Source organism: Hemiscyllium ocellatum, chromosome 5, assembly GCF_020745735.1.
Source record: "Hemiscyllium ocellatum isolate sHemOce1 chromosome 5, sHemOce1.pat.X.cur, whole genome shotgun sequence".
NCBI lineage: Eukaryota > Metazoa > Chordata > Chondrichthyes > Orectolobiformes > Hemiscylliidae > Hemiscyllium > Hemiscyllium ocellatum.
This window is the reverse complement of record NC_083405.1, coordinates 24,012,611-24,037,454: the sequence shown is the minus strand read 5'-3', so window position 1 is coordinate 24,037,454 and position 24,844 is coordinate 24,012,611. Positions and strand designations below refer to the sequence as shown.

Below are 24,844 nucleotides of genomic sequence, written 5' to 3'. Positions count from 1 at the left end.
CATTGTTCTGCTTTGCTACACGCTTGTTGAACGCAAACGCTCTCGGGCCCCGTGTGATCCATTCAATTCGTCTTTGGCGCGTGTGCTGTGAACAGTCGTCCAAGCATTCTTACACTATCCAAACAATGGGAAAAATTGATTCAGTTCGCAAACTTTTCGGTTCGCGAATTGGGTCCCGGAATGGATTAAGTTCGTAAGTCGAGGCGCTACTGTACTTAGTGGGTAATTGGTGTTCTTGGCTGTGGATTGCTAGTTGTCTGCTTGTTTGTCCTAAACAGTGCAAGCTATGTTTGTCTTGCACATGATGGGTATTGGGTCTTTTGTCCTGGTGAGTTGTTATCTGTGCGTGGCTGTCGGTTTATGGGCCATCATGAAGCCAAGTGATTGGAGAAGGCTGACTGTCAGTTTCAAGACATGTTTATATATGGTAGAGAGCCTAGTGAACTTCATCTGCAGATGCCTGGCAGACAAACAACAGTGGTTAGCACTGCTGCCTCACAACGCCAGAGACCTGGGTTCAATTCCTGCCTCAGGCGACTGTCTGTGTGGAGTTTGCACATTCTCCCCATGTCTGCGTGGGTTTCCTCTGGGTGCTCTGGTTTTCTCCCACAGTCTAAAAATGTGCATGTTAGGTGAATTGGCCATGCTAAATTGCCCGTAGTGTTAGGTGAAGGGGTAAATGTAGGGGAATGGGTCTGGGTGGTTTGCGCTTTGGTGGGTCGGTGTGGACTTGTTGGGTCGAAGGGCCTGTTTCTACACTGTAACTAATCTAATCTAAACAATGAGGACATGCCACGACCTAACTCACTAGCCACGCTGTCTTATATAAAAAACCATCATGGAACTAACAGCCAGACCTTTCCACCCACTGGGATTCAAGCCAGCCCATAAACCAACAGCCACACTCAGCCAACAACTCAACCAGAACAAAAGACCCAATATCCATCATGTGCAAGACAAACATAATTTATAAGATTCCAAATTCAACTGGGACAACACAATGATCATCGGACAAGCATGGCACTCATCCACAGACTCAATCAATAAACACACTGACTGAGACCCAGTATACCGACAGCTGCAATGAACAACCGGAGCCAGCAACCAGAAGCAGCAGGAATCAAATAAATTCCAGAAGACACAGTACAGCAGTGCCCCTCAGGAAGCTCCAAAGCACTGAGGATGTCACCTGGAAAGGGGACAAAATATCTGCAAATCAACTTCCCAGCTCAGCGAACATACCCACAACAATGGAAACCGGCACCCCAGCTACAAACCTTTCCGCAAACCTTGAACTGTTAACAACTGTAAAATGTAAAAAAGCATTTGCCTTATATGTCAGAGGGAAATTGGTCTGGGTGAGTTACTCTTCGGAGGGTCAGTGTGGACTTGTTTCCACACCGAAGGGAACCTAATATGTCTCTAAGTTATATTGACAAGTAAAATGGAGAATTTGAAGTAATACCCAGTGGATGCAAGGATTCTTTTGTTTTTCCTTGGACAGCATTAAACAGCTTCAGACAAAGAAAGCTGATGAGCTGAAGACGGTTTTGGAAGTTTAACAGTGGTGTGTTTCTAAACCAGCAGCACAAGGTAAGGCCTGCACTGAAACATCATTTCACTTTTGCAATATTGGCAAAATACAGTACTAGAAATCATTGATAAATGGTGAAATAATTAAAGAAATGATGACTGTGGCCGCTGACTCTTTCTCCAAGGATTTAGGAACAAAAAAGACAACAACCAGAGCAGGTCACTTCGTACTTTCACAGTAGCAAGATGAGTTGAATACCTGCCTGAGGATATCTTTCAGCAACTACAGCAGATCATGAAGGACTGGGAATGCTTCTCATTGCCTTTTGATGAATCCATCAACATGACCAACTCAGCCCAGCTGACTGTTTTTCTGCGTATGGGTGTAAAGGACATAACAACTAAAGAGGATCTTCCCACCCGTTTTAACATTAATTGTTATGTCCTATTATCGTTGTGTTGTCCCAGTTGAATTTCAAAGGGAGAACAAGAGGAATGGGAATCTACAATGAATTTGAAAACATGCTTGAGAAAAAAAACATTTCATTCAGGAAACTGACTTCCACCACAACTGATGGTACAACAGCCATACCTGCTGCAAACACAAGCTTCCTTGCATTTTTCAGAAACAATCCTGATTTCCCTGTTTATGTCAATTACCAATGTATTATCCACCAGCAAGCATTAGCAAGTAAAGTTGTGATCTTTTCTCAATCAATGAAAGTTGTTGTGAAGATTGTAAACTCAATTTGAATACACGTTTAAATCCTTATTCAATGAGCTCAATGCTGCCTCAGATGAACTAATATTCCATGCTGATGTGAAGTGGTTAAGCCAAGGGAAGGTCCCCCAAAAGGTCCTCTAGGTTTGACATCTGAAATCACCCACAACCAGGGCATTAGGCCCAAGAGAGGCATGGCTTTGGTAGACATCAGGTTCCTCACTCCATTCAATGAGAATTTTATGAGAAGGCCATGTGCTGAGTAATAGGCAACCCAACCTAATAAGCTCCATTATGCGGTGATGCTCTTCCATCACCACCAGTGCTAATTCTTGCATCTTCTGCACAAGCTTTTCTTCACCTTTTCCAATGAATTCTCTCTCTTTTCTCTATGCACTAGTGATACCCAGAGAAACTTCACCAGGAAGACTCAGTGGCTACCCTGTAGATATACAGGGCCCTGCACTACTCTTTTAACTGTGGATACTTAACATCAATTGCAAGGCTCAACCTCACTCCAGGTGCCCCGTCCTCACAGGGGGACTGGGTGGTAACAACAGGTGCCCTCAGAAGCTTCTTCGCAGGACACACCAAAGGGCCCTGACCTTCTACCTACTCAGCCTGTGATCCCAAAGCCTAGAGTAGGACAACCTTAGAAGGATGAGCTGCCACTGGGCAGGAGACTGTCAGCAGGCTTGGGCCCTCTAAAGCCAATGACAGCAGTGGTTGGCTGCACAAGCCTTTCATATCAATAGGACCAATTACAGAGCTGGCTCTGGGACAGCACTTCAACATCATGGGAGCAAGAGTGCAAAGGAAGTGTACTAGGGTGTATAGATGGAGTAGGTGGTACTATATATTTTTACTTGCACACTTAGAATGTTTACTGTAGTACCTTCACTGTCAGACTTGGTGAAGTCACACTCATGATAGATGAGAAATTCCTTCATTCATTTCAAAGATGTAAGACTTTACAATTACTCATCTCTCACAAGCGACTGATCCTAGAACCTTAACTTTAAGGATAGCAGTTAAGGCATTACATGTTAATATGGAGGAGTCTGAAGCCAACGGCATTGTTCAAGACATTTGCCAAGGCCTGTCCTGCACACATTCTTCAAGACTTACACTCACTCCTTGAGGATAGAACCAGTGACAATTCCACCCATTTCAGTTTATTCCTTTGTATGAGCTTTTCAAGGGCTATAGTGACATTTCATGGCTGAGAGATGTCATGCTCACATGTTCCCTATCCCTCATTGTGCACAAAGCTGTCCCTTACAGGTTAAACGTCCTCATGGCGGGTGTTCAAACATACCAAGACATATCTGCACAACCATTGAAGGGATAAAAATGAAGAAAGGCTCAAAGGTATTTCCTCAGAAATCATGTCAGCCTGGTGGAAATCATGAGGAACAGGACCACACATCACTCTGATGCCGTGTTCTCATGGTTGCCTTAAGATCTACCTAACATTAATGCCATTTGATGCAACCGTGTGATAAGATACTCTGTCTCACTGTTGCTTTGTCCCTAACAGTGTTGTAAGGTGTGTTATGTGGAGATCCTTTAATGTGGGATCATCTAAAGATATCATTTGTACCTTAACTTGGATAATGAAACATTTTTTCAGCAGACATAAATGAAGAACTGCAAAGAGAACAAAATTTCTTTGAATTAAGTGTGGGCTGCTTGTCAGATGAGCAACAAACCTGCAAACAAGTGGATAATGTTTGAACCAGCTCAGCCATCCTGGAGGAGCAAATTACTACAGACGCTGGAATCTGTACCGAAACAACAAATGTTGGAGATCACAGCGGGTCAGACAGCATCAGTCATCAGAGCTAAAGTGAAATGTGGAGGGGCAACATTTATTTGGGGGGTGCTTTGGGGGTAGTGGGTGTAGAGTGCTGGTGGTGAAAAGATGTTGATAGTTCAGATTAAGTGATTGTAATGTATGAATGGCAGAACAATGGTGCATCTAACTGTCAGACTGGAAAGCGCAGGGAAGGAATGGGAAAATGTAACAAACTAAGCTAAAAGAAAGGGAAGAAATAGGAGTTGATACACAATTTGAAGGTGTTGAACTCAGTATTAAATCCAGAAGACTGTAAAATGCTTAGCCTGAAGATGAGATCTTTTCCCTGAGATGGTGAGACCAAAACTAGAGGGCATAGGTTTAAGGTGAGAGGGGAAAAATTTAAAAGGGACCTAAGGGGCAACTTTTTCACACATAGGGTGGTGCGTGTATGGAATGAACTGCCAGAGGAAGTGGTAGAGACAGGTACAATTACAACATTTCAGAGGCATCTGGATGAGTATATGAATAAGAAGGGTTTAGAGGAATATGGGCTAAGTGCTGGCAAACAGGACTAGATTAATTTAGGATATGTGGTGGGCATGGACATGTTGGACTGAGGGATCTGTTTCACGCTGTACAGCTCTATGATTCTACGAGGTGGTGTTCCTCCAGTTTGCCTGCTGTGCAGCAGAACGCCATCACCAAGCACAACTTCCCCTTACTTCCCCTGTTTACACTTCACAGGGATTGTTCACTCCAGGACACCCAAGTCGATTCCACAACCACCAATGCCATCCCCAGTTCCCACTGCACCTTCCCATGTCACTGCAGAAGGTGCAACACCTGCCCTTTCACCACCTCCTTGCTCACCATCCAAGGGCCTAAACAATCTTTCCAGGTGAAATAGCATTTCACTGTACCTCTTCCAATCTTGTGTATTGTATTCACAATATCCTTTGTGACCCACACCCTACATTGGAGAAATCAAATGCAGACTAGGTGACTGTTTTGCAAAACACCACAGTCTGTGTGCAAGCATGAGCCCCACCTTCCTGTAGCTGGTCATTTTAATGCAGCGTCCTGCAATGCCCCAGTGAATCACAGTGAAAAGGAACATCTCATTTTCAGACTAGGCACTTTACAGCCTTCTGGACTTAATGTTGAGTTCAACACCTTCAAATTGTGAACCATGTCCTCTTTCTTCCCTTTCTTTTAGGTTTGCTTTTTACATTCTCTGTCACCATGTCCTCCCATCCTAATGGGACTGTCTGCTCTTTCAAGTCTGGCAAGTCTGACACACCATTGTTCTGCCCTTCTCACGTTTTGGTCACTTAATCTGAACTATCAACATCTTTTCACTTAAGAGCACCCCACACCCCCACCATCCCAACTATAGTATAAATGCTGCCCCCTCCATATTTCACTTCAGCCCTGATGAAGAGTCATAAAGACTAAAAATGTTAGCTTACTCTCTCTCCGTGGATGCTGTTGGACCCACCATGATCTCAGTCATCCTGGGCTGCCATAAGACCATATCTAGCTGCTTGGGCTCTCCGATACGCTGCTCTGTCCTACTCTCTTAACTGGTCCACCTGTTTAATATCCTGGTCACCTGCCTGATCTTCCTTGTCTGGTTGCTGTCGCTACTCCATTTCATCTGCATCCAGGTTATCACCAATTTGTTGGTTCCAGCTATGGAGGGGGCAGCTTGCCGTATTGATACAGGACATCAGGGCTTACTTCAAGGCTTCATTGGTGCAATCCAAGCATCAAAAGGTTATCTTCAGGAAGTGTACAGTTGGTTCCATTATAGCTCTGCTAGAAGTGTGACCAGTGTTGTATCTTCTTTCTGTGTGTGTGTGTGTGTGTGTGTGTGCATGTGTTCCATAATGCTTGGTAAGCTGACCGGCATCACAAAGCAGCTGGATGTTTACTGATTAAACATATTTTACCTACTTTTCCAATCACCTCTGGAGCAGGTGAAACTTGAAGTCAGGCCTCTTGGTCCAGGGATAGGATACTACCACTGCACTATATATTACAGAAGTTTTGGGGTTCTCAAATGGAAACTTCATTGGCAAGTGTTCCATCAATTATTCCTTGAATCACCAGAAACACTGGCAATACTTATTTGGCTCAAACGTACTATCATGGGAGTATGCTTTATCGGATGCCACTAACAAACGTTTGGGGAAACATTGAATATGTTTGTGGCTGTGAGCTATGCATGCCTCATCGTTTTCTAATGCCTCTACACTACCTGAAGAAATTCCATACCATTTTCAGCCCACAATAAAAGAGATCCTCAGCAAACAATGTAATGTAGAAAACACATTTGAAGAAAGCTCCAGCGTTTTGTGTCTAAACATGTGGTTACTTTACACATGACTTAACAACAGGTGTCAGTTAATCTGTTGCTTAGCTACTGTCCTAAGAAAAAACAAGAAAGAAATCAAGTAAGACTGAAACATGGGGAGTAAAGGAATCAAAGGTTATGCTTTAAGATTGTTAAACTCAAATTACATTGATGATAATTGCAAAACTAAACAATTTGTTGGATTTCAAACAGTGAAACAGTAGTACTGCATGTGAGAACCCCTAAATATCATGGAGTGTTTTGATTGAGAATGTATAATTTTGCAAGTGTCCATTATCAGTTGCTTGAAGCGCATATGTAATATGTTTTACCACTACAGCAAAAAAAATTACAGCCCAAATCATTTGTGGCTTACTTGTACACAAACTTTGATGACTGATCCAATACTGATTCAGTATTGGCAAAAACGTAGGAGGGAAGATTTGTTTATATTCTCAAGTGTGCACAGTTCATGACTTGAGCAGAAAGAAAACAAATGAGGAACTTAAATAGCAGTAGAAAAAGTGGATTGCAAGTTTAATTATATTAAGTACTTACCATGTTAAATATGGCCATAACTAATATAACTGTGGTGGTTGTCATTGTGAGTGTAAGCCGTGGCAAAGGTCTATTCGCAATTATCTCAGAAGATTTTAAAATCCACACCAAGGATGCTGAAGCCTTCTTGCTACATTGCTACATGGAAAAGAAACAGTAGTTAAAATGTTACAGTCTTCAACTGCACCTAAGGCATGCAGCTGAGTTAAGTATATTTACCAGCTTACATAGCTGCTTCAAAGGGCACTCAAATCACAAAGATGTGCCCAAATGTATAAATGCTTACTTTATTCATAGGAACAGGAGTAAGCGATTGAGCCCCTCAAGCCTGTTCTGCCATTTAATGAGATCGTGGCTGGTCTGAGGCTTAACTCCATATTGGTCCATTTCTATTAATACTTTTGCTTACAAAAAAAAAATCATCTATCTCAGATTAAGAAGTAATAATTGAGAATAGCATCAACTGTCATTTGGGAAGAAAACACCTCCTAACATCTCCTGAATGGTCTGGCTCTAATTCTCAGATGATTCTGCATTATTCTCGAATCCCCAACAGTGGAGTAGCTTGTCTTTGTCTACCCTGTCTTTTCCTCTTCATTACATGAAGGCTTTGATCAGGTCACCCCTTAATCTTCTAAATTCTAGAGAAAACAGACCTAATTTGTATAATTACTCCTCATAACTTAACCCGTGAAGTCTCAGTATCATTCTTGTAAACGTACATTGTATTCTTTTCAAGACCAATATATCCTTCCTCAGGTAATGTGATCAAATCTGCTTCCAGCACTCTGAGTGAGGTTTAATCAGAGTTTTGTCAAACAGCAGCATAACTTCTGCATCTTCATACTGCAGTCATAAATTCATAAATTAGTTCAGCACACATTTTCCTGCTGACCTCCAATGTATAACAAAATTGTTGTGTAACATTCTAAAATCACTACACAACATAGAAGGAGAACACTAATCCAAGTCTGCGCCAGTTCCTTCAAGAGCATTCCAGTTAATCTGTCTCCTGCACATTCCCCCTATTTGTGAAAATATTTCTCCCTGAAATATTTGTCCAATTTCCTTTTGAATGTTACTAGTGAATCTGTAACCATCAGGCAGTGCATTCCAAACTCTAACACCTGTTGCTTAATATTATTGTGATTTAGCCTGTTCCTTTTGCCAAATACCTTAAATCTTTGGCCTCTCACTTTCAGCATCAGAAACAGTTTGCCTTTATTTATTTTAACTAAACTACTCACTGATTTTAATTTAGTCTGCTCAAAGAGAAACAATCACTGCTTCTCTCGCCTATCTGGGTAACTGTAATTCTCAATCTCGGGAACACAGTAAATCTCTTCCGTAGCCCCTGCAAAGGCTTCATTGTAAGTGTAATTGGGATACATATCTCTAGCTTTGGGTCAAATAGTATTTCACAGATTTACAATTTCTATAATAAATGTTTATGCCCCACAACAGCGATAAAATATATTCAACAAAACCCACTCCTCACTGACATGGACATAGCCGCACAAGATTATTTCTAAAGATGAAATATGTATTTAAGTTAAACTGTAAAACAGAAGGTCAGTTCGATATCAGTCTTCAAGCTTGTTCCAGTGAAATAATGGTAATATCACTGGACTAGGTAATCAAGGTAATGCCCTGGGGGCATATGTTCAAATCCCACTATGGTCGTGGAGTTTTAATTGAATCAATGAAATGGAAAACAGGTCTCAGGAATGGTAATTATTAAATTATCTTCAATTGTCATGAAAACCCATCTGATACTATGATGTACTTTCAGGGGGCAAATCTTAGGCTGACAAATATTACATATTACACAAACGCTAGAAGAATTCTTCTGGTAGTGTCCTTTCCTCTACATCAGGAGGCACGGATTCAATTCCACCCCTGCTCCACAGGTGTCATAACATCCCTAAATATATTGATCAAAAATATCAACGCAAATGGCATGCAATGACCTCGCTTGTCTTTAGCAAGAGATGGCCTTACGGTTTCAACTTAACATTCAATGGTACAATGATTCAGTCAATAAATCTCCCACAATCAGCATCCTCATTGGGTAGGCATTGACAGCAGGATGATTGAGCAAGTGACCCACTTCTTTGTCCCCTCAAATTGTCAAACAACCTACAGTCCTCAAGTAAGGAGTTGACAGTGTACATTCCATTTGCCTAAACAGATGCAATATCATTTGCGAACATCGAGCAACATCCTAGACTGAACAGTACACTTGATTGGCATTCTATCAGCTAGTTTAACACTCAATTGGGATGTTCTATGAGAGCACTGTGTTCTCTCTACAGGATGCCCTGCCACAAGTCATCATTGCTTCAAATTTACAATCTCCACTACCTTGAAGCTTGAGAATGGTTGTGTTTCATGTTGGTCCCTTTGTCACTTTTGAACTTCTGCTCTATACAGTGCTACAGCAGATTAACGAAAATGTCTCCTGTGGTATTTCCATTCCTAATACAAAACAACAGCGTAAATCCTTTTCTCACTTAAACTCTAAGTTCTATAAACTTGCCTAAATTGTTAATGAGTATGCTGTCTCTCTGCACTGGTTGGTTTCATCTTTGTTGATGTTTATGCTAAAAATAGGCACATATTACATCAATTGAGATATAAAGAACTTGCATTTGTGAATCACAACATAGTTTGGTCAGCATTCATTGATTTATAACATTGATTTAAGGACAAGAATGAAAAGAGGTGATGATTTTTTTAGAACGGATAACTTGTCTGAAGAAGCCATTGTTATTTTCAGCAATGGTTTCTTGAACATAATTTGCATTGCACTTTAAGAAAATTAAGCTGGTTTTCTAACTGTTTTTGGTGATCTCATAAATACACACATATATTTACCTCAGATATTAAATTAACAAATAGGTCTTTGTATTCATGTGGCTGTTGACCATCAATAAGTTATTGTTTTCTTTATTCTTAAATAGAAGACATGAACACTTACCACAAGCTGTCCTGCAAAACAGGTGAAGAGAATGAAGACAAGTGTAATGAAAGCAGTTCCAAATGAAATCCCAAGAATAGAATTTCTACAACAAATCCAAACATTATAGTTAAAATAAATACAATCAATGCACAAATAATATTAATAGCTTCAGAATTAACCAACAAATATTTAAACTTTTGCCTGCCATCAAAACAGCACCATGCATCTCACAAAATGTTCCATGTTTATTGCATATCTTTTGAAATGTCATCACTTTTGTGATTGATTGATTGATTTATTGTCACGTGTACCGAGGTGTGGTAATCATAATACATATAGGAATCCACAAGACAACACAATAAGAGGGATACAATTAATTTACTTTTAGTGGTGGTTGATTAGGAGAGGAATGCTGGCTAGAAACCTGCGTTAATAAAGCTTTGGTTTCTTAACATGCACCTGAGAAATTGCACTAGGCAGACAGAACCTTTATTTATGGTCTCACCTAAAAAACACTTCTTTAACTGATGATCACCAAAGATATGTAGTTAACAACTTGAATGGAGCATCAACTCTCAATCTTCTGGCTCAGGGTGAGAATAATTGTAAGTAAATTCATTAATTTTGGAATTCTGCAGATGTGCTATGGAGTTACTGGCTGAATTCTTAAATTCCAACATAATGGAATTACATGAATTTAAAGCCATGATTCCTCACAGCTTTAAAGTCCAATCTCAGCCAATGTGGTAAAACACTGACCCATGATACCGCCTATCTTTAAAAATGGAAACCCTAGTGGAAGAGCCTTCTCCCAATGGCTGGCCAACATAATGTACACATCCAAGCATCCAATTTAAGTGTGCATGTGTGTTGTTGACAAAATTAAAGTTTGCTCTTCAGACTGACTGTGTTATGCAAAATGACTAATTACGGTATGGACAAGAGAAAACAGAAGTCTGCTCTCCTAATTAAAAAACAAAATTTCTTGCAGTAACTCTATTAACGTGCATTACAAAACAAGCATTGAATGAAGGCAAATGGACACATGTAAAAGACCCCATTTGTCAAATGAGGCTTATATTAAAGGTCTATCCAACTTTACAGGTTACATGCATATGGTCTTGCAAAACATACTCAGTACATAATGAGGCTTGGCTGCAAGCCCAGACATTCTTTTCTAAACAAAAACAGGTGAACACGAGGGGAAAATAATCGCTTGTATTCTATACATGAAGGACTGCAGTAGTTCAAAAACTCTAGAAAAATTGGGGCTGGGTAAAACATTGCTCGTCAAGAAACCGGCACCCACATCCCATGAATGAATAAAACTAAAGGAAATTGTATCCACATACTTACTTTGGCAACACCAGAATCTGAACAATGAAGATACAGCAAAATATGAGGCAAGCACAGGTAACATAGTACTTGAAGGCTGGAAGTGCAGTTGCTCGATACTACAGGAGTTAATATGAAAATACAAATGAATCAAAGAGGTAATGTAAAGGCAACGTCCACATTACTATAAATTCTTATATTTCTCAGGACAGTCAGTGAAATATTGGCCCAGACATTATGAAGACACATTTGTTAGATCAATCTGAAGTAACTAGTCTTCCTATAAAACAACATGCACATGATCTCAAGCAGTCTTGCAATAACAAAGTCTTGTAGATACTGGAAAACTGAAAGAAAATCAAAAAGTTCTGAAAATATTCAACTCATCAGGCAGCTTCTGTCAAGTGAGAAACATAGAATTAATGCTTCAAGCTGGTTACCATTAGAACTGTTAAAGTGTATAAAAAAGAACACATTGAAAACGTTCAGTTCATTACAAGATGTCAGCATGGACTTTTACATTAGATTAGATTCCCTACAGTATGGAAACAGGCCCTTCGGCCCAACAAGTCAACACTGATCATCTGAAGAGTAACCCATCCAGACCCATTCCCCTACCCTATATTTACCCCTGACTAATGCACTGTGGACAATTTAGCATGGTCAATTCACCTGATCTGCACATCTTTGGACTGTGGGAGGAAACCAGAGCACCTGGAGCAAACCCATGCAGATACTGGGAGAATGTGCAAACTCCACACAGTCAGTTGCCCGGAATCAAACCCGCGTTTCTGGTGCTGTGAAGCAGCAGTGCTAATCACCAAGCCGAAGTGAATTTTGAAGATTTAACTAAATTATGGATGGGGGATATCTATTAATGCTATTTATGTTTCCTTCTGGAAGGCATTTGATAAAATCTTTCAAAAGATACTGTTACGGAAAGGTGAAGTTGATGGAATACAAGGCTAATTATTTACGTGATTAAGAATTATTTAAGTGGAAGGGGATGGAGGACGTGGATAGAAGACAGGTATTATAATTGGCAGCATATGGCAAGTAGCATCCCACAAGACTCTGCACTGGGGCCTCAGCTACTCATTATATTTATTAATTAATTAGATAGCGGATTGGAAAACCTCTTGTCCAAATTTGCTGATGAGAAAGATAGGTGGTAGTATAGAGAGCATAATGGAAACATAAAACGGAACAGGTATTGATAGACTAAGTGAATTGATAAAACTATGGCAAAAACATTCCAAGAGGAGAATGTGAAGTCATCGTTTGAATCTAAGAAGGGAAAAGTTTCTAAATGATGTACCTCATCTGTTTCTAACTTTACGAAGAGATTTAGAGGTTCAATGACCATTGACATGTCACGAGTGGGTGCAGATAATAATCAAAAGAAATAATAAAATGCTGGCCCTTAGATTTATGAACATAATGTATTGGTTAAATTATGAGGAAACAATATGCTAATTTTTTTTCGCATTTCTTAGAACTTGAGGAATGATTCAATCAAAGTTTTCAAGGTATTATGAAGAACAGTTAGGCTGGATATAGAGCAAGTATTTCTGCTGGAAGACAAGTATAGGACTGGGGAGTTGATTTAAAAAAAACACTTGCATAGATAAATGCTGGTAAAAGCCTAGAATTTTCTATCATAATTAGCAATTGATGTTTGATCAATGCTAATTTTAAGTTTTGGAGAAAGTGAGGACCGCAGATGTTGGAGATCAGAGTTGAGAGAGTGGTGCTAGAAAAGCACAGCAGGTCAGGTAGCATCTGAGGAGCAGGAAAATTGATGTTTCAGGCATAAGCCCTTCATCAGGAAGGGCAGATGAAGGGCTTATGCCTCAAACGTCAATTCTCCTGCTTCTTGGATGCTGCCTGACCTGCTGTGTTTTTCCAGCACCATACTCTCAACTAATTTTAAGTTGTGCTCCGTAGATGTTTGTCAATCCAAGGCATTATGGAATAGGGCAAAGGCAGGTATATGGAGTTATGTTAGAGATCTCACTGAATTACAGAGCAAACTTGAGGGGCTAAAAAGCCTCCTCTTGTTCCTATGTTATAAGGGCAACCTGCTACCTAACCTCCCCCATTATCTCACCACTGATCCAGATGTCTCTCCTCTCTCCAATTCCGCATTAATGCTCCCAGTGAAACATCAAAAAACTTTAACTCAAGCTGTTACTTTTTAATACATCTTAGTCCAGATCCAATTCAAAAAGGACTTAGTGCATCCCTCTTTTAAGATACTGAGGCTGCCTTTAAATGGCACTTGCCATAAAGAATGATGGCCCCAAAATTGTTGCATTCACTTCACAAACAATGCAGAAATTATTTAAAATGCTAGGAATATAATATGTTGCCTATGATGTAATAAATAGGCGCCAGTTATATACAGAAACTCCAAACTCGTATTTGGCTTATTGAATTTCACCCCAAATACTTTACACCAATATTTTAATAAAAAGTGACTCTTACCTCTTTCTCTAATTCTTGATTGTGAAAGAAAAGGGAAATTCTTTTAATGTCATCAGATTTTAGCCACTGTCTGTAAAACAAACATATCTTCAATAAATTGTTGTATCAATTCTCAAACAAGTGTTAGCTTATTTAAAATAAAGTACAGACATTGTCATCTGGAATTGACTCTCAATAAATGCATAAACTGATCCAAACTAAGACATTAATATATTAAGCAAGCAGAAGATAATCCTAGACTACCACCTTGATCTGGTTCTGAAGCTCTAACTTCTGACAAATCTCTCCATTTAGGACACTGGTTAGTGCAGTGTGTAACATTATTGAAATTCAATGACAGCAACAACCAATTCAAGTGAATTTTAACAAGTTAACAAAAAAAATGTCCTAACAGCTGTTTAATTAGCAGACTGACATTCCCAGCTTCCCTTTACAGTAATCTCCAACCAGCTGACTCAGCATTGCAGGAAGATTCTGTTAAAAGACAGGGGATCCACAAGCTAGCTGAACAGGTTAAACTTGAGATATGGACTGTGAATTAGACACCATCACCCAGAATTCAGAAATCCCAAATCCTGTTGACATTGTCGCTAACTTGTCCATTTACCATAGTCATGGTTCTGCCTGGACAGCCTGGAAGATGCTGCAGTCCCTCAAACTGTGCTGTCGTGCCACTGCCTCTGTTCACCTACCCCACCTGAAGCAGCCCATCAAACACAGTTGATAACTGGATCATGATGCTAGTTTCTCTCCTTGACTGCAATTTGAGAATAAAAAGGGGAGATAGTCTGAAACAGAAGAGTAAGAAAACATGACAGAAGGGAAAGAGAGAAAGAGAAGCAAAGGTGACTGTTTATTCATTGCATTGAGGAAGTGGCATAGTCCTTAGTCTTCTTAGCCTTTATTTTCTTAGGTTTGCAATGTTGCATCAATGGTGTGGGCACACTTCTGAAATGAAACTTGGTAGATGCTATCATGATAAGGGGTTTAGTTGGAAGTACGCATTGCAACTCTGATTTAACACCAGCTTTGCCATACTCTAGCCAACATGCTCACTTAATATCACAGACCTGAATGCAGGCTAAACACCATGGAAGCCCTCCCTCTCATTCCCACTCCCAAATTTAAAAGGGATCATCAGCTTCCAACATGTTACTTCTTGGTTTTATTTCTTTTAGCTGCTAGTTCTTTTTCATGGTGCTTTCCATAGTTTTTTGAGCATCGAAAGTACAGGAATAGTGTGGCAGTGCTAAGTATTGTTGACCTCCTAGCATCTGCATCAACAGCTGCTTCCAGGTGAAGGGGAGGGAATATTTACTAGAAGTGTTTAAAATTCTGCGAGGTTTGGATAAGATAGACAAAGAAAACCTGCTCCCTTGGCAGACAGTACATAGATTTAAGGTTTTGGCAAAAAAGTACAGGGGATGCGAAGAACACATTTATTTTTAATTTCACAGTGATAGTTATACCTTAAAGTTCAGGGTCTAAGAGATTGGTGGAAATGGAGACACTGAATGGTTTCAAAAGAAGATTGGATGGGCACTTGGGGGATGGCCTTGCAATGGACATAAACGAGAACATTGGTACTGACTGAACTGACGTGAACTCAATACGCTGAATGGGCATTTTGTGCACTGTAATAACTCTATGACATGAGTGCATTGATAGCACGTCCTATTCAAAGAAAAAAACCCAATTCTGAAGGTCACCAGGGGCCACAGAGAGCTGAAAATGTCAATATAAGGAGAATGGGAGAGGGGTTGTGGGAAAAGGGCTCCCATTAGGAGGCTGTAAATGTCTCAGGTTTTTATAGAGCAACTCTCTCATCTGAACTTCTGTGATAGTAAATATTTGAGCTTACCTGCACCTCCATCAAACTTTTTGGCTGCATTCCTCAAAGTTAATTGGCAATGATTACAAACTTACAGAATCTGAACAAGTCATAAAACTTTATGAGGGATCATTTACACAGCATACACATAAATTGGAGGAGTGGATTATGGCAGATAAAAGGCTGACCGAATATGAGCAAAAGTGGTCCAAAAATTGTGGATAAAGCTATTTGCCCCAGAGGACAACTTCAGAAAGTTGCCATGCATGTCAGGAGAGATGACACCAGTATAAAGTGAGAAGGGCAAACCACTGGCAAATACAAACATTGGTTAAATTTGCAATGAAGGACAGGTGGTAAAATCCTTGGATTAGCTAAATGAGGTACAGATGTGGAAGACAAGGAATTGTAGTACAAATCTGAAGGTGAATGTGAAAATGAATGCGGCACTAGGAAAGAAATTGCAAACTTGCAAAAGGAGAGGAAGACCTTGTAGTAATAGTTTAAATGAAGTAGAGATTGAACAAGGTGTGAGTACCACAAAGTGTAGAAGCCCCCATGGTCAAGACGTTTTAGTGGCTACAAACATGTTAGAAGCTAAGTTAATAAAAGTTGCCAAACAGAAATAGTTGGAAAACTGTAAACAAATTGGTGTGCACATTGAGGTAAAGTTAGTGAACAACTAGGATTATCACACATATGGAAATTCACCTGGAAAAGTGATTCCTGATGGGACATATAAGCCATATGCCAAACTAACATTGAGCTATAGAGGAGAAATGTGGTGGTCAAGATGTTACAGTATATTTGTTTAATACCAAAATGTGATCTTAAAGGTCTTCTTCGCTTTCTTAAAAACATTTCCCTTGGAATATAAATCAATCAATATAGAAACTACAACTTTGCAGTGTAAAAAGTTGCAAAGAGAGGTAGTTTTGAAACCACCTAAAGAAGCAGGTAATATAGAAGGGCAGCTATGGAAATTAAACAAATGTGTTTATGGATTGAATGATTCAGGGAGTTATTTCTCAGATAGGTCAGTCTTACAGAAAATAGATTGCATTCAACCTGAAACAGACCCAGAAATGTTGTACTAGCATTATAAAATGAAACTGGCAAGCATCTTCATGATGTATGTCAATGATCTGTGGGGACGTTCTAAGGAATTTGAGTGATGCGTGAATGATAAAATAAAAAGGGAATTTCAGACTACAAGTTAGACTTTGAGGTTCATAAAATATATTGGACTTGACATTAAATAGAATAAGTCAGGAGAGACTTTGAAACAATCATCTTAATTGAAAAATTTAATTGCATTCCAATAAATCAGGACATGTCCTCACAGAAATATGACATTGCATTCTGGGAGGGACCACACCAATTAAGTTGTTTGATTGGACAACTGATTTTACCTGAGGGTGACATTTTGTTTTACATTTCAAGTTGCTTTTCTGGGAAATATGTACCCTGATATAAAATGGGACAGGTTCTGTGAGAGAGTGGGAGGTTCTCTTGGAAAACACTGAAGCACGCTTAAATCTTCTTTGATGACAAGAGGTGCTGAACAGGCATTTAATGTCTGCACAGAGCAATCCTCCCCAACTACCACATCAGTAGTAGATTTCTTGAGGCCTGAGATAAAAGCAGAGTTACTTCTGAAAATTTGGTTAAGTCTTAAGACATACCGGTTCATTATAAAATTAAAATAACTCACTTCTCCATTGGGAGTAGGTTGCCTGGCCTACTTGCACCTGCATTCATCTCCATTTATAGCAGAAGTAGACAGATCAGAGGTGGGTTATTGCTTATGGGTTTGAGAATTAGTTAAATTTTCACATCTCACTCAAATTGAACTCTATTCATTTTTACAATCTAACTTTCCTTAAACAGAGTTCTTATTTGATGTTGGCTGTGCATAGCAATTTTCTTGATGTATTTGCAGAGGTCATAGAATTTATGGCAGATTTTGTTGAGGGTTGCTGTTTGATTATTTTGATTACCACTTTTTAGATTGCAGTACCTCCTTTCTCAGCACGAATGCCTTTATTAATTGATGTAGCCAAAAACAGGCATGTTACTAACAGGTGTTTTTTTTCTTTCAAAATAATAAACACATATAGGTCCACACACAAAATAGCCAAGATGTATGCTCTCCGTGGCCTCAAAATCACAACCAATTTTGAGCACACATGCACAAGTCTGGAATATTGTAGCCAGGAGTTACCATCCTTTGAACAGTATCTTAATTTCAGATTTAAATTTAACAGCTGATCTTGCAGTAATATTGATGCATCATTAATTGCTGTTTGGAGAAAGTAGTTCCAAATTTCTTAAGAATTTCCAGTGAAAAGCTGGTCCCTCATGTAATTGACTATGCTCCCCTACCCTTAAACTCTCCTCAATTAATTCAGATATCTTTTTACACTTCTTTCATCACAACAATGATGACAACTTCAAAGTATTTCAATGACGGTCAAGATCAGACGAGGGAAATGAATGGACTGTTGCCAAGTTTGCCGATGACACAAACACAGGCAAGAAGACAAGTGGTGTGGATGACTCAAGGAGGGATATTGACAGATTAAAGCAAGTGAACAAATCTTGGTAGATGAAATACAATGTGGAAAATGTCAAATTATGCACGGTGACAGGAAGAAGTAGAGCTAAATTGTATTTTAATGGAGGCACACTGCAGAAAGCCACCCAAGAAATGGATTTGGGATTCCTCACCCACGAATTACAAAAAGCTAGCGTCCAAGTACAGTGGACAAAAGGGAAGACAAATGGAGTTAAGTATAAAAGTAGAGAGAACTTGCTCAAACTATACAAGGCACCTGATGAAGGGCTTTTGCCCAAAACGTTGATTTTCCTGCTCCTCGGATGCTGCCTTGACCTGCTGTGCTTTTCCAGCACCACTCTATTCTTGACTTTAATCTCCAGCATCTGCAGTACCCAGTTTTGCCGATACAAGGCACCAGTCAGATGACAGCTGAAATTGAGTGCACAGTGCTGGGACCCTTATCTAAGGAATGATGTATTGGCATATGAGGTGGTCCAGAGAAGGTTCATTAGTTTGATGCCGGATATGGCAGGGCTGTCTTATGTGCAGAGGTCGTGTAGGTTGTGTCTATATTCACTGGAATTCAGAAGAATGAAAAGAGATGTTACTGAAAAGTATGGAGTTTTAGGCGACTTGAAAGAGTATATGGAGATAGATTATTTTCCTCTGTGGGGGGAGATTTTTAATCAGAATGGGAATAAAAGAGTTGTAGGGAAAGGGCAGGAAAGTAGAGTTGAGAATTATCAGATCAGTCTTCAAATGGTAGAACAGACTGGATGGCCTACCTCTGCTCCTATGTTTCATGGCCTTAAGTCTGAAGGGGGTCAGAAAATCCCATCTGTGTCACTAAAGTCCTTTAGGGAAGGAAATGGCTGTACTAACCTGGTTTGGCCTAAATATGACGCTTGACAAATGACAACAGCAATGTGGTTGACTCTTAACTGCCCTTTGGGAAAATAGGGATGAGCAATAAATGGTGGCCAAGCCAGCAACACCCACATCGCATGAATTAGAAAATCACTGCTTGGTTGCCACCTCTCTAATACACTCTACTGCTGCATCTTTCCCACTGCAGTTGTCGTCATGATGCTTCTCCTTTCCTCGCATCTGGTTCCACATCAACTCTCCTCAACATGAAGCCTCTCTCACTGCTGCTACTTGGTACTCAGGCCTCAAGCTGAAAAATGCCACTCACTGCCCACTGCTCATTGCTGTTTCTTTCCTCTAGATAGGTTCGCGAGTGAACAGCAGGTTTTCAGAGCCACTTTAAAATTCAAATGATAAACCCGCCTTTTGGGAGGAAATTGACTACCTGTACCCTTTCCATTAAAACCAGGTAGGTTGGAGGTGCATTAGAATTACGTTTGAGAACGTTGTAAATTGCACAACTAACCCAATTAAATGCCATCCTATCTTGTAGTCTAAATTTTCTTGGACACTGTTCTTATCAGACTACTCATTTTGCATGGCAATCTTTCTAGAAGAGCAGCTCTTACACAATCTTTCACTTGCGTGGATTCAGGCAAATTTCTTTGAAATGTTGCTCTGTGATTGAATTTCATAAGTGTTTTTGGGGGCTTTTGAGGATGAATTTGCCTTCTTTGCTCTTGAATTTTGAACCCTTGCTTGTGGTTAGTTCTAGTGTTGATTGCCTGATACAAAAATATAAAGTCCTGATTTAAATCTGATTTAGGTGGGCGGTATACAGGTGTTCTCTGCTGATAAGGTGGAGACATTTAATTACCGAGCCTTATTTAAATCTGCATCTGCTGATTTCTGGCCAAAGGTTGGTGGATTTAATGTAATTTGATTTTGTTTTCATGTATTCTAAAGTACAGGAGTACAGTGAAAGCGTATAATGTCACCACACAAGACACCGTCTTAGGTACAAGTACCCAGGTAAAGAATCTTAAGAACAACGCATAAAGAACAAAGTTAAAAGTTAAAAATTGCAGTGATTATAGCATAGTGTAAAACATATGAAATATGCAGGTCGGGCAGGATCCAAGGAGCAGGAAAATCAATGTTTCGGGGAAGAGCATTTCATCAGGAATGAGGCTGGGAGCCTCTGGGGTGGAGAGATAAATGGGAGGGGGGTGGGGCTGGGGAGAAGATAGCTAAAAGAGGTACCTTCTCCCCAGCTCCTCTTAGTTACCTTCTCCCCAGCCCCACCCCCCTCCCATTTATCTCTCCACCCCAAAGGCTCCCAGCCTCATTCCTAATGAAGGGCTCCTGTCTAAAACGTCGATTTTCCTGCTCCTCGAATGCTGAATTACTTGCTGTGTTTTCCCAGCACCACTCTAATCTTGACTCTGATCTCTAGCATCTGCAGTCCTCACTTTTGCCAGGTCTTTCTTAAGTGTTTAGCCATGGTGGGCCTACACTTTGCGGAATCACTTCAAGACCCAAAGTCCACGTCGGGCTGAGAGACTGTCATGTATCGCCGAAACACCACCATACCTGGCTGAAAGACCACCATACCTGGCTGAAAGACCACCATACTGGGCCACAGTGAGATCATCATGCTGGGCCGAGAGTCTACCATGTCAGGCTGGGAGGCCATCACACTTGATCAAGGAGAGTGGAAAATCAGATGGGAAACTGGTACTTATGAATCTTTTCAGACACTGTGCAGTATGTTTTCCAAGGGATGGTGTGACTTTAATGTTCCACCCTGCACTTATCTGTATTTTAATTAACTGTGACATGGTTTTGTTCATTAAAAAAAACTGGAAATATTAATCTTTTTGTCTTTTTTAATCTTTTAGACTCTTTTTAGTCTCTCATGAGTACGAGAACATTTTAAAGAATAAGCAAGATATTGTAGACACTGGATATCTGAAATCAGGAAGTTTTGGATTTTGAGACCTTTTGGATTCCAAAAATATGAACCCTATTTCACTCTCCACAGATTCTGCCAGATCCATTCAATGTTTCCTGCATATCTAGGTTTTGAACATAAGAAGTAAGAGCAATAATAAGCAATTTGCTCTCATTAGTCGAAGAGTGTGGTGCCGGAAAAGCACAGCCAGTCAGGTAGCATCCGAGGAGCAGGAAAGTCGATGTTTTGAGCATAAGATCTTCATCAGGAAGAGCTGGGCTAGCCTCATTCCTGATGAAAAGCTTGTGCTTGAAATATTGACTCTACTGCATCTTGGATGCTGCCTGACCGGCTGTGCTTTTCCAGCACCACACTTTTCGACTCTAATCTCCAGCACCTGCAGTCCTCACTTTCTCCCGATTTGATCTCACCAGCCTGTTTCAGGATTCAGTGACATGATGACTGATCTGATTGCCACCCTAACTCCCCCAACACATTTGGCTCCTTTGCAGATCATTGGTCTCTCTAACTCAGAGTTGAATAATATGGTTGTCCAAAGATTAAGATCCTCTAAAAGAACAAAATCTCCTAAATCCTATCTTAAAAGGGAGATCCTTTATACTGAAATCATGTTTCTTAGTTGTAGACTCAGTTACAAGACAATATTTGCAAAAGGGTGGCACAGTGGCTCAGTGATTAGCACTGCTGCCTCACAGCGCCAGGGACCCAGGTTTGATTCCAGCCTTAGGTGACTGTGTGGAGGTTGCACATTCTTAAGTCTGTGTGGGTTTCCTCCGGGCACTCTGGTTTCCACCCACAATCCAAAGGTGTGCAGGTTAGGTGAATTGGCCATGCTAAATTGCCCATAGCATTCAGGGATGTGTGGGTTAGGTGCATTAGTCAGGGGTAAATGTAGAGTAACAGGGGAATGGGTCTGGGTGGGTTACTCTTCGGAGGGTCGGTGTGGACTTGTTGGGCCGAGGGGCCTGTTTCCACACAGTAGGGATTCAATGAAGGGAAGACATCATCTCAGCATCCACCAAGTCAAGCACCTCGTCATCTTGTTTCAATATGATCACCTCTCTTTTTGTTTTAACCTCCAATGAGAAAGCCACAACCTGTTCACTGTTCCACAGGAATTAAACTGGCAATGCTTCTCTGAACTGCCTCTTGTGCAAAAATATTCATCCTTAAAAAAGGAGACCAAACATTTACACAGTAGATTAGGTGTGGTCTCAACAATCGTCTGTACAGTTGGCTTCCCTACTTTCATATTTTATTCCCCATTTATTAATGACTATTTCATTTGTCTTAATAATTATTTGCTGTATTGCATTATAACTTTCTGTGATTCATGATTTGGAGATGTTGGTGTTGGACTGGGGTGTACAAAGTTAAAAATCACACAACATCAGGTTATAGTCCAACAGGTTTAATTGGAATCACTAGCTTTCGGAGCGCCACTCCTTCATCAGATGGTAACCACCTGATGAAGGAGCAGTACTCCGAAAGCAAGTGCTTCCAATTAAACCTGTTGGACTATAACCTGGTATTGTGTGATTTTTAATTCTGTAATTCATGCATGGAATCACAGGTAGAAAAGATAAAAAGATGACGTTTGGTTCGTTTGCCTTTAATGATCAGTGCATTGACTGCAGGAGATGGGAGGTCATGTTGCGGCTCTACAGGACATTGGTTAGGCCACTTTTAGAATACTGCATTCAATTCTGGTCTCCCTGCTACAGGATGTTGAGAAACTTGAAAGGGTCTAGAAAAGATTTACAAGGATGCTGCCAGGGATAGAGGGCTTAAGATATGTTGAAAGGCTGAATAGCCTGGGGCTGAAGGATGATTTTATAAAAATTTATAAAATCATGAGGGGTATGGATAAGGTGAATAGACAAGGTTTTCCCCTGGGGTAGGGGAGTCCAAGACTAGAGGGTATAGGTTTAAGATGAGAGGAGGAAAAGATTTAAATGGGACTGAAGGAGCAACTTCTTCATGCAGAGGGTGGTGTATGTTTGAAGGCTGGTACAATTACAAGATGTAAACGGAATTTGGATGGATATATGAATAGGAAGGGTTTAGAGGGATATGGGCCAAGTGCTGGCAAAATGGGACTAGATTAATTTAGGATATCTGGTTGGCATGAATGAAGGGTCGGTTTCCATGCCGTACAGCTGTCTGACTCTATGAAGACATCCAGATCTCTCAGTATCTGCAACATTTTCTCATTGAAGTGGATAACCTCACATTTGCCCTCATTACACTCCATCTGTGATTTTTTTTTGCCCATTCATTTAACAAAGCTATATTTCCCCACAGATTCTTTGCATCCTCCTCATAATATGCTTTCTTACTGAGTTGTAACATCAGAAAAGTTAGCTACGATACATTCAGTCCCTTCATCCAAGTCATCAATGCATATTGTAAAAATAACCAGCTTATCCCAAGGTACAACAACTTATGCTGTTGTTCATTAGTCAGAGAATCCTGCATCCATTCTAATATATTAACTCCAACATCATGAGCTCTTGTTCAGCAGCATTTTATGTGGCAACTTACTGAATGCCTTTTGGAAATCCTATTACATGACATGTGTTGGTCCTAATATATCCACCATGTTTGCTATATTCTCAAAGAGCACTAATAAATTTAACAGATATGATTTTCCTTTCAGTAAATAATATGGTGATCTCCAGACTGCCACCCTATTGCAGACCTCCCCTTTGGTATTTGTTTCCACCTAGCTCTTTCCCAAGTTCAAAACCCCTTATGCTTCTATATTTTCTTCATCGTGAAACATATTTATCAACCAGACACATTAACACAGTTTCTCTTCACAGGTACTGCCTGACCTGCTATGCATTTCCAAAATTTTCTGTCTTGATTTCAGATTTGAAACTTCTGCAATATTTTGTTGAAGTGATTTATTTGTTGCTTCTGGGTTGATGGGTAGGTAGGGTATTTGTGCAGTCAGAGGGGAGGTGCATGTTTTCCCAGTCTCTAATGGTATTTGGTTTGAAGTTGTTCAGTTAGGCTTGTGCACAACAGTGCAGAAGTAGTACAACCTGGTTGGTACTATCTTCTTGTAGCGAAGTCATGATTTGGAGATGCCAGTGTTGGACTGGGGTTTACAAAGTTAAAAATCACACAACACCAGGCTATAGTCCAACAGGTTTAATTGGAAGCACACCAGCTTTCGGAGTGTCGGAGGTGGTAGACTACCACCTGATGAAGGAGCGACGCTCCGAAAGCTAGTGTGATTCCAATTAAACCTGTTGGACTATAATTTAGTGTTGTGTGATTTTTAATTTCTTGTAATGAAGCCCTTGTTTAACACATGGTGAAACATCAACAGCAATTTCATGAAGAATTTCAGAATAGTCGAAGGATTCTAAGCTGACTCTGTTGTTGCAGTCTGTGCCTGCTTTCTGTGAAATGCCTCCTTCACGTGGCTGAGGAGTTCCTTCCAGAATCACAGTATGTTTTTACCCATTGAGAGGGATCACAGATCATTACTGTGCAGTCAATCCACAAAGAAAGCAAGAAACAACATCAATTACTATACACAACCTTTTCAATCTTGTAGGAGCCTTCTGTTCTGTCAACCATGAAAGTTTATGGAGTATCTTCCTCAAATTTGGCTGTGCTCAGAAATAGGTCACAATTCTCATCCTACTTCATGATGACATGCAAGCCATGTTCCTTATCAACAGACTTAACATATTCTCTACCTCGGAGAATACAAGTGTCAAACAAAACAGTGTCCTCACACCAACCCTTTTCTCTATCTCCTTTGCTTCAACACTGGTGTTATTTCCAGAAAGCAATCCATAAGCACAGAGATAATTCACAACTTTAACAGAAAACAATTCA

The 24,844-nt window shown here is 40.2% G+C and overlaps 1 protein-coding gene across 1 annotated transcript in view; it reads right to left on the bottom strand.

Moving 5' to 3' along the window:
• LOC132815957 (adenylate cyclase type 2-like) overlaps positions 1–24,844 on the bottom strand; it is a 624,569-nt gene that overhangs the window by 66,894 nt on the left and 532,831 nt on the right. The window contains exons 14-17 of the mRNA XM_060825336.1: positions 13,754–13,823; positions 11,288–11,385; positions 9,950–10,034; positions 6,970–7,107 (exon numbers count right to left, since the gene is read on the bottom strand). Of these exons, the coding sequence (XP_060681319.1) occupies positions 6,970–7,107; positions 9,950–10,034; positions 11,288–11,385; positions 13,754–13,823 (391 nt within the window). The remainder of the gene's footprint in view (positions 1–6,969; positions 7,108–9,949; positions 10,035–11,287; positions 11,386–13,753; positions 13,824–24,844) is intronic.